Raw genomic sequence first — 15,018 nt, forward strand, 5'->3', positions numbered from 1 at the left:
CCTCCTTTCCCTCCCTTTCCATCCCTGAGGTGAGAATGGCTGCTGCAGATCAGGAGTGAGACGGAGCAAATGTCAAGGCCGGGGGGGCTGAGGTGGGAAGTTCGGTTCCTGTTTGCTGAGCACTGAGGAGAGACAAGGTGGAAGAAAGGCAAAGCACACTGGGGAGCGGTGGGCGGCCCTGCAGGCGCGCAGGGCGCGGGGCTCTGCGGGTGCTGTGTGGACACGGGAGCGGGAGGGGATGTGACCCGGGCACGGCGCACGGCAGCAGGAGGGGGCGCTGGAGCCCATGGTTCTCGCATCTCGCGCAGCCCCCGAGTCCCGTCGAGCGTTCAGTGCAGCACCGGGGGCTGCCAGGACGGGCAGGTGGCACTGGAGGGTCCGTGAAGCCGCGGCACGCGTGTGCTGTTGTGCACGCGAGCCTGCAGTCCCGCTGTCGCTGCCTGACCTCCCGAGCTCGCTCCCGCGTTCCCAGCGGCTGCCGCGGTTCCCGGCGCTGGTGGCGCGCGGGGTTCCTCCCCGGGGACGGGCGGCGCTGCCAGACGCGTCACCGCGCGCTGCTGGCCCGCTGTCTGCTGCAAAACGGAGCTTTTCTCTCCTGGGTTTGGAGCAGGATTTTCCAGGAGCGAGATGACAAATCCTTTCCGCTTCGGGTGAGACGTGAGCTGGCTCAGGTGTGGTCTGCTGGTAGCGTGTCGTGAAGATTTGTCCACCTTAGCTGTAGGCCACTGAAAAACACACGGGTATTTCTTGCATTTCTCTCTTGCGTAGCTCTTGTGTGACTCAGAGACAAAAGGGAGTGTAGCCAGGTGCTTCCTGGTCCTTCCTTCCAGCTGTTAGACGTCGTGTTCCGCTTGGAGAGTTTTCTTGCTCCTCAAAGGTGCCCAGGAGTCCCCAGTCCTGTACCAGGGAACAGTGCTTGCCCCTGCTCCACCGCGTCTCATGGGAACCTGGAGCCTGAGAACAGGAGCTGAGGGGCGACGCTACCGCTGTCTGCAGCGCCCGCAAGGAGCACGGGGGTTGCTCTCTTCTCCCAAGTGACAAGTGATAGGACAAGAGGAAACGGCCTCAGGTTGCACCAGGGAAGGTTCAGATTAGACATTCTTCCCAGAAAGGGCTGTGAAGCGCTGGAACAGCTGCCCAGGGCAGCGGTGGGGTCACCATCCTGGAGGGGTTTAAAAGGCACATAGAGGTTCTTAGGGACGTGGGTTAGTGCTGCAGTGGGATTATGGCTGGACTCGATGATCCCAAAGGCCTCTTCCAACCGGAATGGTTCCGTGATAGCTTCTGTGGTGGCTGGAGGGGCTGGTCAGGCCGCAGGCTGGCTCTGGTGTCCCCACAGGGCTGGTCAGGCCGCAGGCTGGCTCTGGTGTCCCCACAGCGCTGGTCAGGCTGCAGGCTGGCTCTGGTGTCCCCACAGTGCTGGTCAGGCCGCAGGATGGCTCTGGTGTCCCCACAGCGCTGGTCAGGCCGCAGGCTGGCTCTGGTGTCCCCACAGTGCTGGTCAGGCCGCAGGCTGGCTCTGGTGTCCCCACAGTGCTGGTCAGGCCGCAGGATGGCTCTGGTGTCCCCACAGCGCTGGTCAGGCCGCAGGCTGGCTCTGGTGTCCCCACAGCGCTGGTCAGGCCGCAGGCTGGCTCTGGTGTCCCCACAGCGCTGGTCAGGCTGCAGGCTGGCTCTGGTGTCCCCACAGCGCTGGTCAGGCCGCAGGCTGGCTCTGGTGTCCCCACAGCGCTGGTCAGGCCGCAGGCTGGCTCTGGTGTCCCCACGGCGCTGGTCAGGCCGCAGGCTGGCTCTGGTGTCCCCACGGCGCTGGTCAGGCCGCAGGCTGGCTCTGGTGTCCCCACAGCGCTGGCTCCTTTGTGCAGATCTGATCCGTGCTGTGCAGATCTGGTACCTCACGGTGCAGATCTGGTCTCTCACGGTGCAGATCTGGTCCCTCTCTGTGCAGATCTGGTCCCTCATGGTGCAGATCTGGTCCCTCTCTGTGCAGATCTGGTCCCTCGTGGTGCAGATCTGGTCCCTCATGGTGCAGATCTGGTCTCTCACGGTGCAGATCTGGTCTCTCACGGTGCAGATCTGGTCCCTCTCTGTGCAGATCTGGTCCCTCATGGTGCAGATCTGGTCCCTCTCTGTGCAGATCTGGTCCCTCGTGGTGCAGATCTGGTCCCTCATGGTGCAGATCTGGTCTCTCACGGTGCAGATCTGGTCTCTCACGGTGCAGATCTGGTCCCTCTCTGTGCAGATCTGGTCCCTCATGGTGCAGATCTGGTCTCTCACGGTGCAGATCTGGTCCCTCACGGTGCAGATCTGGTCTCTCACTGTGCAGATCTGGTCTCTCAAGGTGCAGATCTGGTCTCTGGTCCCTCACGGTGCAGATCTGGTCCCTCATGGTGCAGATCTGGTCTCTCACTGTGCAGATCTGGTCTCTCACGGTGCAGATCTGGTCCCTCATGGTGCAGATCTGGTCCGTGCTGTGCAGAGCAGCTCCTGGGGCCAGCGCCGGGGGTGCAGCAGGTGGGTGGTGCTCGCTCAGGTGGCCCCGGAGCAGCCCGGCGTTGGGAAGCGGCTGTTTGTCCTGCGGCTCGGGAGGAGCGCTCGGCTCGGCTCAGCTCAGCTCAGCTCTGTTCAGCTTGGCTCAGCTGAGCTTGGCTCAGCTCGGCTCGGCTCGGCTCAGCTCTGTTCAGCTCGGCTCAGCTCAGCTCTGTTCAGCTTGGCTCAGCTGAGCTTGGCTCAGCTCGGCTCAGCTCAGCTCAGCTCTGTTCAGCTCGGCTCAGCTGAGCTTGGCTCAGCTCGGCTCGGCTCGGCTCAGCTCTGTTCAGCTTGGCTCAGCTGAGCTTGGCTCAGCTCGGCTCGGCTCGGCTCAGCTCTGTTCGGCTCAGCTCGGCTCGGTTCGGCTCAGCTCAGCTCGGCTCAGCTGGGTGGTTGCCGACCTCCCCGGTCAGCGATTCCCTCAATGCGGAGGAGTCGTGCGGGCACCTGCCAGCACTGCAGCTGAGGTGGGAGACTGAGTCTCCAGAAAGGGCAGTGAGAGCAGCGGGTGCCGCAGGGCTGTGGTGCAGCTGGGGGCCCCATGGCTGGGACACCCCCTGCGGACAGGGACGTCCCTGTCATCTTCCCCAGCACGTGGGCTGCGAGCAGCACCTGCCGCTCCGGGGACAGGTGGAGGGAAACGGGAGAAATATCCAGGGCCTTAAAGACGACTTGGGAAGTGACCGATCCCAGAAATAGCAGCTACCTGCTGTTTCCAGCGATGGTTTCACGTCCTCGAGAACAGCCCATTGCAGCTAAGCCAGCGCGCTGACCAAACCGAGCCAGACGGTTGCCGAGGGGCGAGCCGGTGCCCCGGCGCAGCACAGCTCCCGGTCCGAACGCTGCTGCCACGCTCCTGGTGTGAATGTATACGGCTCTTAGAGAGAAGAAGGAGCCACCGACGGCACGTTCTTTGAGCCTAGACCGTAACCCTGCGTCGAAGAGCGATGGTGCAGAGCGGAGCTGGAGCCGCAGGTCCCCGTCCCGCTGCGCCCGGGCGTCTGCAGCCGCTGCAGCCGGAGCTGCGGGGGCTCTGCCGCGCCCAGGGAGGATGCTCCAGCACACGGCGGCTGACAGCGGGTCTGCATTCCGCTGCTGACTCTGCTCCCTGTGTTTTGTCTCAGTCTCCATCTGTGCTGCAGAACTGGCTGTATCTGGGCTGTAGGGAGGATTTGGGATGAGAAGAGAGTCGTACTGAGCTGCTGTTTGAAGGCATGAGCTTGCACCTGAAGTCTGTTCTCAGATGAGTTTTGGAGAAGCAGTTCACAAAGAGCTGCCGTGCATCTTGAAGGTAACAGCGGAAAGAGGGTTCCAGATTCTGTGGAGCTGACCGGTGCTTTGTGCCTGCGGTGCTGTGTGTGCCCCCCCGAGCACCCGCAGACACGCTCGGGAGGGCCCGGCGCTGGCACGGCCGGTGCTGACCCGGCCGCTCCGCAGGCTTTGCCTCCCCGGTGGCGATTCTGCAGCGCACAGGCTGGCTGGGGAATGTCCCCCCCAGGGGAAACGGGCTGAGCTGGGGCATTCGGGACGCCTTGTCCCTCCCAGGGGAAACGGGCTGAGCTGGGGTGTCCAGGACACCTTGTCCCTCCCCAGGGGAAATGGGCTGAGCTGGGGCATTCGGGACGCCTTGTCCCTGCCACAAGCCGTCCCCTTCATGCGGTGACACCGCTGCCACGAGCTGTCCCCTTCATGCGGTGACACCGCTGCCATGAGCTACCTTGTGATGGGGGACACTGCCCAGCTCGGATCCGGGAGCTGAAACGCGGCAAGGCTGCGATCGATTGCTGTTTCTGGAGATACGCTTGAGCCAAATAAGGTGCTGTGCTCAGCTGAGGAACAGCCAGCTGCATTGACACCGAAGATACCGGGTTGTTTGGAAGAAATCCTGCAGTCGGCGTCCTGCCATCACTAGCACCAGCGCCGTGTTTCGTCAGTCACCCCTCTTGTGACACATGGATTGTTTCCTGCCGTTACTCCGTGTGTGCACCCTCGCGTTCCTCCTGCTGGGAGAACCCGAAAGCTCACCCAGATTTCTCCTTCCTCAATGATTACAACACTTACTTTCAAGCTGAACTGATGTTCGCTGGTTCACTGTTTTCATGACATCCTGAAAAATGCTTTCCCGCTGTCTGCCCCTTGTCTGCTTGTCCTGGGTGTGTTTTCATGGACATCAGTCTCATCTCCTTCCAGCCTCCGTTTGACAGGCTGAGGAACCAAATCCTTCTCGTGTTCTTTTGGAAGACAGATTTCCATTCCACCTCTCGCTGCCTTTCTGCTTGAGTTCAGGTTTGTGGACTGTGGGTGACGTTACAGAGTTTATTCAGATTCACTAAATTCCGGTGTCTCTGTCCCTTCAGCTGTGGTAGTTTCTGTTCACGGCCCTGGCTTTCCTCCTTGCGCTCAGCATCGCGGTGCCTCGCGGGCTTGTCCTGCGGCTGCCGATGCACTCGAGCACGTCTCCGTACGTTCTGGTGCCGGCGTTCTCCGCTGACCTCGTCGCCACCTCGGGCACCGTCCCGCTGGGCTGCGGAGCGGGCGCAGCTCTCGGTGTGCGGCCAGCCTGCCGGACGCATTTGAGCGACAACTCTACGTTCTTCGGTCGGTTTGGTCTTTTGATTGTGTATTGCATGATGGGCTAGAATAGACCTTCAGAACTGTAAGAAATGATTGGGCCGAGAGGATTTTCTAAGTGAACTTTCATAGTCAGAATGATGCAAAATGAATGACTACGCCCACGATTTACCGCACAAAATCAGTAAGGATAGGAATAAGAGTTCTTTACTGCCGAAGAGAAAGAGACACAGAACGTGCTTGGGTGTGACTCCTGTCCCGCGGCTGGGGTTGGTCCTGCTCCCAGCTCGGGGAGCGGTTCAGCGCCCGTAGCTTTGTCCATTACTCGTCTTGTGTCTCTTTGTCTGGGCCTTGAAGGTGTTTGTTTGCGTTGGGACCGTGTCCTGCTGCGTTCCGTGGTTTGACCCTTTTGGGGTCCGTGCCTGTGGCAAACCTGGGTGCCCGTCAGGATGAGGGGACGCGCTGCTTAAACCCCTGCTCTGGAATTGGTAATGGGAGAACTAAGCAGAGAACAGCGCGGGTCGGAAGGGACCTGCAGAGATCATCTGGTGCGAGCGGCTGTGGGGAAGGAGCCTGGGCGAGAAGAGCTGGCCAGTCACCCCGTGAGACGCTCCGGCGATGGGGACTCGGCCGCGTCCCCGGGGAGGCTGTTCCAGCGACTGATGGTTCTCGCTGTAGAAGTGTTGCCTTACATCGAGATGAAATCACCTCTCCATATAGACACACATACACACGTGCAGACGTCTGAGCGTGCAGCTCCGGGGCCCTCAGCGCAGGATGGACGGGGACTGCTGGAGCCACAGGAATGATCCGAGCTGGAACAGCCCTGGGGAGGGAGGCTGGGAGAGCTGGGGGTGCAGTCCCTGCGCCTGCAAGCTGCCCGCGCGGCTCCCGGTTCCGCTGCGGTGGCTGGAGAGCCGCTCGGCGCGCGGGCAGCGAGGCGCTGGCTCCTCGGGTCTGCGCCCGCCACCTCCGCCGCGCGGGAATCCGCAATATATTCATTAACGATTTGGACGAGGGAATAGAGTGCACTATCGGCAAGTTTGCTGATGACACCAAGCTGGGAGGGGTGGCCGACACGCCAGAAGGCTGTGCTGCCATCAGAGACCTGGACAGGCTGGAGAGTTGGGCGGGGAATAACCTGATGAAATTTGACAAGAGCAAGTGTAGAGTCCTGCACCTGGGCAGGAACAACCCCAGGTTCCAGTATAGGTTGGGAAATTACATATTAGAGAGCAGCGTAGGGGAAAGGGACCTGGGGGTCCTGGGGACAGCAGGGTGACCATGAGCCAGCACTGGGCCCTTGTGGCCAGGAAGCCAATGGTACCTGGGGTGGGTTAGAAGGGGTGGTCAGTAGGTCAGAGAGGTTCTCCTGCCCCTCTGCTCTGCCCTGGGGAGACCACACCTGGAATATTGTGTCCAGCTGTGGCCCCTCAGTTCCAGAAGGACAGGGAACTGCTGGAGAGAGTCCAGCGTAGGGCAACCAAGATGATTAAGGGAGTGGAGCATCTCCCGTGTGAGGAAAGGCTGAGGGAGCTGGGGCTCTTTGGTTTGGAGAAGAGGAGACTAAGGGGGGACCTCATTAATGTTTATAAATATATAAAGGGTGAGTGCCATGAGGATGGAGCCAGGCTCTTCTCGGTGGCAAACAACGATAGGACAAGCGGTAATGGGATCAAGCTGGAACACAAGAGGTTCTGCTTAAATTTGAGAAGAAACTTCTTCTCAGTGAGGGTGGCAGAGCCTGGCCCAGGCTGCCCAGGGGGTTGTGGAGTCTCCTTCTCTGGAGACATTCAAAACCCGCCTGGACATGCTCCTGTGCGACCTCACCTGGGCGTTCCTGCTCCATGGGGGGATTGCACTGGATGAGCTTTTGAGGTCCCTTCCCGTCCCAAACATACTGTGATACTGTGATACTGTGAATCCCTTCCCTTGGAGCTGAAACACATCTGAGCGGAGGAAGAAACAACATAGAGCCAGAAATGTTCAGCTCGTACCCAGCAGGCCGCTGCTCTGCCAGGGCTGGCGCTTCCCTTCGCGTTCCTTTTTGGGCTGTTGGTTTTTAATTTAGCTCCCAGCACCTCGCGCAGCAATGTCCCACCTCCCCTTTGGTCACGGGTATTTCCAGCCTGAAGCTGGACAGATTTAGCTCTTCTAATCCGTCCTGGTGAGTCAGCGCCGCGGGCTCTCGGCTCCGTGTCCCTCCGGTTGCGCCTCCCGCGGGACCCGCTTTGGTTGGGAGTTCTGGACGAGGCCCGGCGCTGGACACCGTGTCGTGCGACGGCTCTGCTGGGCGTGAGGGTCTTTCCTTGGGGATCAGCAGCACCATAGTGTGTGCTGCTCCTGTCACTGGTGTTTCCCCAGGTCCTTCCAGTCTGTACTTCAGGATTTCTGGACTGTTTAATAGAACCACAGTGTCCTGAGCTGGCAGGACCCACAGGACCATCGGTTGCAGCTCCTGTCCCTGCCCAGGACACCCCACAGGTCACCCCGTGTGTCTGAGGACGGTGTCCAGTCTCTTGTTGAACACTGTCGGGTTGGGCCGTGACCCCTCCCTGGGAGCCTGTTCAGTGTCCAGCACCTCTGGGGAAGAACCTTTTCCCCGTGTCCACTGCCCCCGGCACAGCTCCTGCCGTTCCCTGGCGCTGTCGCTGGTGGTGGTTGTACCCGGAGCGAGACACGGCGGAGCTGCTGCCCATCAAACTGGCCGAGTTCTCCAGTCCCATTTATGCATTTTAGTTCCACAGTATTTGCTGGTAAAAATTATGTTATTTAATTGGGCTTTATATTAAAAAGCATTTTTTTATGCCTGCTGCTGAGATTTGATTGAGTATTCCTAATTCCTTTGTTGTTACAAACATGGAATAATCATTTCCTGTGCAGTTATTAATGGCACGAACAGATCGAAAGATGCCCATCCCCCCGTATTTGAGGCTCCTAGCCCCCCTCACATGGCCATATTCACGTTTTTCCTGTCCGTGATTTGCGGCAGATCAGGGCCGATGCAGCTCTCGACAGCCTGGCTGCTTGGTCCTTCCCTGGACCGGTCCCGGACCTCTGCTGGTTCTGTCTTGTGTAACGTAAAATACACCTGAGACCAGCGTCACGCGGTGTCAGTAACAGTGCCTCACGATAACAGGTTTCACGTTTGACAGAAGTCTGCTTATTGAATCTTCACTTCATCCGCCGAGCTCAGAGTCCTGTCAAAGAACGAAGTCGGGGTTTGTAGAACTGGGGGCTGCTCGCGTGCCCGGGGAGGGACGTCCTGGAGCTGGTGAAGGACCGGCGGACAGCTGCAGGCGTCGTCCGGGGGTCTCGTGGCCTGACGGCACCATGTAGGCGCCACTTCAGGGTGTCAGGGTTCCAGAGTTTCAGAAGCGCTCTGTAAGCACATCAGCGATCTCAGGCGGCCGGCAGGACTCTTGGGTATGAGTTATCCAGTCCTTTTGGCTTCTACATTGGCGTTAGCTGGGTTCTTCAGCTGCTGGTGGAGTGTGATCCATCACCTCCATGCGGTGCGTGTACGTCATCGTGCTCTGTCCAGATACAAATCAGACCTATCTATTGTGTTTGCATGTCTTCGTCATTGTTGACAATCCATTCTCATCCGAAGTTCCAAGTGATGTAAATGCAGGGATTAGACACTAATCAGGCTCCGGATGTACAGCAGGTTATCAAAGGGCGCGTGTGCCGCGGAAGTTGTTGCCCCGGCAGCGAAGCCCCTGAACCCCGCTCCGTGGGTATGTCTGGCGGACCCCGTGGTGATGCAGCAGCCTGGGACGAGCAGCCGTTCGCACTGTGGTTGCTGAACGCTGTGGACGTCGCGTTCGCAGCCGCGGTGGCCGCTGTGCGCGGGCAGCGAGCCGCAGGAGCCCCGCGCCGGCCGCCGCGGGACGCGCCAGGTGCGGCCTGGGCTCTGTGGGGCAGCGCTCGGCCGTCCCTGGCCGATGCCGGGCAGCGGGCCTGCCCGCGCGTGCGGCGCTTCGGCTTTCTGCAGGACGGCATGCACGCCTGCTCACTGCAGGCGGAAAGCCTCGCAGGATCGAGTGGATCTGTTAAAAGATGGCTATGTTGAAAACGCATGAAAAGTAGGTTGAGATGGAATTGGTCGCTGTTGGGGTGCACAGGTGGGATGGGGGAGGTGTAGCTGCTCCCGTGGCTCGTACCGGTGCCGTGGACGGGCAGGGGTTTCCCGGTCTCTGGTGGGAGCTGGAGGAGATGACAGCTCCAGCCTGCACTGGCGGCTCTTTCCGCTCTCCCGCTCTTCTCCTTGCCCGGCAGCGCGTTGCTGTGGAGGGCACACGCACCCTGGAAAACCGGGAGGGGCTGATGCGCTGCCCGCCTGCCGAGGCTTCGTCCTTCCCGCGGCGGCACGGCCGGCACCGCCGGGCAGGTGTGCAGGAGCGGGTGTCGCAGGGCGGCTGCGGTGTCCGGTGGGTCTCGCTGGGTGACAGGATCAGGTGCAGTGTCCGGTGGGTCTCGCTGGGTGACAGGATCAGGTGCGGTGTCCGGTGGGTCTCGCTGGGTGACAGGATCAGGTGTGGTGTCCGATGGGTCTCTCTGGTGACAGGATCAGCTGTGGTGTCCGATGGGTCTCAGCGGGTGACAGGATCAGGTGTGGTGTCCGATGGGCCTCGCTGGGTGACAGGATCAGGTGTGGTGTCCGGTGGGTCTCTCTGGGTGACAGGATCAGGTGTGGTGTCCGATGGGTCTCGCTGGGTGACAAGATCAGGTGTGGTGTCCGATGGGCCTCGCTGGGTGACAGGATCAGCTGTGGTGTCCGATGGGTCTCTCTGGTGACAGGATCAGGTGTGGTGTCCGATGGGCCTCGCTGGGTGACAGGATCAGGTGTGGTGTCCGATGGGTCTCGCTGGGTGACAGGATCAGGTGTGGTGTCCGATGGGTCTCTCTGGTGACAGGATCAGGTGTGGTGTCCGATGGGTCTCACTGGGTGACAGGATCAGGTGTGGTGTCCGATGGGTCTCAGCGGGTGACAGGATCAGCTGTGGTGTCCGGTGGGTCTCTCTGGGTGACAGGATCAGGTGTGGTGTCCGATGGGTCTCTCTGGGTGACAGGATCAGGTGTGGTGTCCGATGGGTCTCTCTGGGTGACAGGATCAGCTGTGGTGTCCGGTGGGTCTCGCTGGGTGACAGGATCAGGTGTGGTGTCCGGTGGGTCTCGCTGGGTGACAGGATCAGGTGTGGTGTCCGATGGGTCTCTCTGGGTGACAGGATCAGGTGTGGTGTCCGATGGGTCTCTCTGGGTGACAGGATCAGGTGTGGTGTCCGATGGGTCTCTCTGGGTGACAGGATCAGGTGTGGTGTCCGATGGGTCTCTCTGGGTGACAGGATCAGGTGCGGTGTCCGATGGGTCTCTCTGGGTGACAGGATCAGGTGTGGTGTCCGATGGGTCTCTCTGGGTGACAGGATCAGGTGTGGTGTCCAATGGGTCTCGCTGGGTGACAGGATCAGGTGCGGTGTCCGATGGGTCTCAGCGGGTGACAGGATCAGGTGCGGTGTCCAATGGGTCTCTCTGGGTGACAGGATCAGGTGTGGTGTCCGGTGGGTCTCGCTGGGTGACAGGATCAGGTGTGGTGTCCAATGGGTCTCGCTGGGTGACAGGATCAGGTGTGGTGTCCGATGGGTCTCGCTGGGTGACAGGATCAGGTGTGGTGTCCGATGGGTCTCTCTGGGTGACAGGATCAGGTGTGGTGTCCGATGGGTCTCAGCGGGTGACAAGATCAGGTGCGGTGTCCGATGGGTCTCGCTGGGTGACAGATCCCGGGTTGGGGAGAGACAAGGGCAGCAGCGCCCCCGAGTCGCCGGCGGGCGGCCGTGCCGTCCCTGCGGCCGCAGCTCCCGCGTCGGCGCGGACACGGTGTCCGGCGGGGCAGCTCTGCCGTGCTCCCGGGGACAAACACCCGCTGGTTTGGTGCGAGAAGCAGCGTCCTGGCTGCGGGGTGAATGTTGAACGTGGAGCTGAAAGGCGATGGTGGGCTGCTGGAGCCGGTTCTCTCTGAGGTTCGTGTTGACGTCGCATCCCCCGCTGCCCCCACCGGTTCCGTTTCCCACCGCACTGCTTCTGTGGGAGAACCCGCTTGCTTTGGGAGCCTGAAATCCTTCAGCTTGGACGTATTTCTGTCCAATTCGAGGCCATTTGCTGTCGCTCTGGCGGTGTACTTCGGTTTCATTAGCTCTGGTTCCTCCTTGGCGTTTGGCTTTCAATTTATGTTGGTAGACATAAGGTTCTCAACCCTCAGTCCAGTAACTTTTCTGGCAAATTTCGCTGTGTTGCAGGTGGGTTTCTATGAATTCCCGAAATCCAAGGGTTTTGCTGTTTGTTTTTCAGTTGGTTCACACAATCAGCTTCCTGTGCCACTGAAAGTGACTTTCTTTAACCAGAGACGTCCTATGATCCTTGTTCATTGTCCAGAGTAGCAATGCTGCCCGACCGATGCAGGCACCGAGCCAAGCCGCTGCTGCGCTGCCTGCAACACCTGCATCCTGTTGTTAGGATACTCCCTAGGCTGTGGCTGGACACCCAGTTTTCCATCGTCTCAGGAGTTTTTGTGTTGAATATGGATAGAAATCTTGCGAGCGTTACTGAAATCCAGGGAGGTGTAAGAAATACCGTGGTGTGTGTGGTTAGGTCGTGACGGACGTGTTCGAGCGTTGGTCTGGCCCTGCAGTGTCCGTCTCACAGCCCCACGTTGCTGTGTCGCCCGCACAGTCCCTGTCGCTCAGCGGGGGCCGTTCCCGTCCCTGGGTGACGTGCTCGCGGTGCCTGGAGCCGGGGGCTATTTCCCTGAGAGGATCCCGGCAGCTTTTCCAGTCTGGACACCAGAGGAGCTGGAGAGGAGCTTCACTTGAGCTCTGCTGCCCGGGCCGTGCTTTGGGTTTATTTGTGTTCAAACGCTGCAGGACGAGCAGCCCCGGGGGCTGTTGGCTGTGCGGCTGGGGGGAGAGGCGTGTCTGTGTGTCTGTGTGTCTGCGTGTCTGTGTGTCTGCGTGTCTGTGTGTCTGCGTGTCTGTGTGTCTGCGTGTCTGTGTGTCTGTGTGTCTGTGTGTCTGTGTGTCTGTGTGTCTGCGTGTCTGCGTGTCTGCGTGTCTGTGTGTCTGCGTGTCTGTGTGTCTGCGTGTCTGCGTGTCTGCGTGTCTGCGTGTCTGTGTGTCTGCGTGTCTGTGTGTCTGCGTGTCTGCGTGTCTGCGTGTCTGCGTGTCTCCGTGTCTCCGTGTCTCCGTGTCTGCGTGTCTGCGTGTCTGCGTGTCTGCGTGTCTGCGTGTCTGTCTGTGTGTCTGTGTGTCTGTGTGTCTGCGTGTCTGCGTGTCTGCGTGTCTGCGTGTCTGCGTGTCTGTCTGTGTGTCTGTGTGTCTGCGTGTCTGCGTGTCTGCGTGTCTGCGTGTCTGCGTGTCTGTGTGTCTGTGTGTCTGCGTGTCTGCGTGTCTGCGTGTGTGTCTGTGTGTCTGTGTGTCTGTGTGTCTGTGTGTCTGTGTGTCTGTGTGTCTGTGTGTCTGCGTGTGTCTGTGTGTGTCTGCGTGTCTCCGTGTCTCCGTGTCTCCGTGTCTCCGTGTCTGTGTGTCTGCGTGTCTCCGTGTCTCCGTGTCTCCGTGTCTCCGTGTCTGTGTGTCTGTGTGTCTGCGTGTCTGCGTGTCTCCGTGTCTGCATGTCTCCGTGTCTGTGTGTCTCCGTGTCTGTGTGTCTGTGTGTCTGCGTGTCTGTGTGTCTGCGTGTCTCCGTGTCTGTGTGTCTGTGTGTCTCCGTGTCTGTGTGTCTCCGTGTCTCCGTGTCTGCGTGTCTGCGTGTCTGTGTGTCTGTGTGTCTGTGTGTCTGCGTGTCTGCGTGTGTCTGCGTGTCTGCGTGTCTGTGTGTCTGTCTGTGTGTCTGTGTGTCTGTGTGTCTGCATGTCTGCGTGTCTGTGTGTCTGTCTGCGTGTCTGTGTGTCTGTGGGGTGGGCAGGTTGGGGGGTGCTCAGGGAGGCCGTGTCCTGCTCCCGCGCTGCGCCGGGTGCGCGGTGCTGTGCTCGGAGCCGCAGCCTCTGCAGCAGCCGCTCGGCGCTGGGCCTCGTGCCCCGGGTCAGCCCGGGAGCAGCACGGCTGGTCCTCGCAGGCTCTGTGGCCTTTCTGCCGCTCACCTCGCCAGCTCCTCGCTGCTTGGCCCCGACAGATCCCCGAGTGTCCCACCTGTCCCGTCCTTTCCGCGGATCCTACCGCCCGCTCCCCTCCTCCTCCTCGGGACCGGCGCAACGTCATCGGTTTGTGCTGGTCTCCTGCATACAAGCAGTTTTGGATGGGTCTGACCAGAAGTTTTGCTGCTGTAGAGCACATAGTTTGGTGTGTAGACAAGGCAGAGAAGCGCCGTCTGGGTTGAGCGGCCGCACAAGGCGGGCGGCTTTTCTGGACTCCCACGTTGGTTTCCACCGGCAGAGCAGAGCCAGCTGTCGGTCCAGGCTGTTCGGGGAGAGGTTCCGTGCTTGTGACTGCCCGGTGCGCAGCGGTGACCCGGTGTGTCCCCGCGGTTGTGTGGGGTGACGCCGGCAGGGAGCCGCGCGCTGGAGCTGGGCTGCGGTGTCCACACTGCCCCCGGTTCCTTGTCCAGTTCCATGCCACCGCTGCTCAGTTTGCTTTGTGGTGGGCGTCTCCTTCCCACGTGTTCATTACAGGCAAACTGACCCTGGGTCTGGAGGTACAGCTCAGGACCCCACTGTGAAAAAGGATTTGTGACTTGGTCCCTGTGAGGCACAGGCAGAGCAGCTACACCAGTGTGTGGACAGATTCGTGCAGATAGAGCTTAGGCGCCGGTGCTCACTCTGGGAGCAGCCGTCCCTCGCTCTCCAGGGTGTTCTGGTTGTTCCTGCCTGTGCTGACCCGTAACCTGTGTCCCTTTGCTTCCAGCTGACTCTGACCATCGTGCGGCAGACGGGGGGTCTGGGCATCAGCATCGCGGGGGGCAAGGGCTCCACCCCCTATAAGGGTGACGACGAGGTAAGACCCTGCGCCGTGTCACCGGTGAAGCGCCCGCCTGCCGGGCTGGATGTCAGTGCACAGCAGAACTGGGCTGGATGTCAGTGCACAGCAGGATGGGGCTGGGTGTCAGTGCACAGCAGAACTGGGCTGGATGTCTGTGCACAGCAGAACTGGGCTGGATGTCAGTGCACAGCAGGATGGGGCTGGATGTCTGTGCACAGCAGAACTGGGCTGGATGTCAGTGCACAGCAGAACTGGGCTGGATGTCAGTGCACAGCAGAACTGGGCTGGATGTCTGTGCACAGCAGAACTGGGCTGGATGTCAGTGCACAGCAGAACTGGGCTGGATGTCTGTGCACAGCAGGATGGGGCTGGATGTCAGTGCACAGCAGAACTGGGCTGGATGTCAGTGCACAGCAGAACTGGGCTGGATGTCAGTGCACAGCAGAACTGGGCTGGATGTCTGTGCACAGCAGAACTGGGCTGGATGTCAGTGCACAGCAGAACTGGGCTGGATGTCAGTGCACAGCAGAACTGGGCTGGATGTCTGTGCACAGCAGAACTGGGCTGGATGTCTGTGCACAGCAGAACTGGGCTGGATGTCTGTGCACAGCAGAACTGGGCTGGATGTCAGTGCACAGCAGAACTGGGCTGGATGTCAGTGCACAGCAGAACTGGGCTGGATGTCTGTGCACAGCAGAACTGGGCTGGATGTCTGTGCACAGCAGAACTGGGCTGGATGTCTGTGCACAGCAGAACTGGGCTGGATGTCAGTGCACAGCAGAACTGGGCTGGATGTCTGTGCACAGCAGAACTGGGCTGGATGTCTGTGCACAGCAGAACTGGGCTGGATGTCAGTGCACAGCAGAACTGGGCTGGATGTCTGTGCACAGCAGAACTGGGCTGGATGTCTGTGCACAGCAGAACTGGGCTGGATGTCTGTGCACAGCAGAAC

General features: G+C 60.2%; 1 protein-coding gene across 40 annotated transcripts in view; it reads left to right on the forward strand.

Moving 5' to 3' along the window:
- The window catches only part of SCRIB (scribble planar cell polarity protein), a 133,547-nt gene that overhangs the window by 53,654 nt on the left and 64,875 nt on the right, over nt 1-15,018 (forward strand). For all 40 annotated transcript variants that reach the window (XM_065054809.1, XM_065054810.1, XM_065054811.1 and 37 more), the window contains exon 17: nt 13,992-14,081. In XM_065054809.1, coding sequence (XP_064910881.1) covers nt 13,992-14,081 — 90 coding nt within the window. The remainder of the gene's footprint in view (nt 1-13,991; nt 14,082-15,018) is intronic.

The sequence above is a fragment of the Columba livia genome, chromosome 2, assembly GCF_036013475.1.
Source record: "Columba livia isolate bColLiv1 breed racing homer chromosome 2, bColLiv1.pat.W.v2, whole genome shotgun sequence".
Lineage (NCBI taxonomy): Eukaryota > Metazoa > Chordata > Aves > Columbiformes > Columbidae > Columba > Columba livia.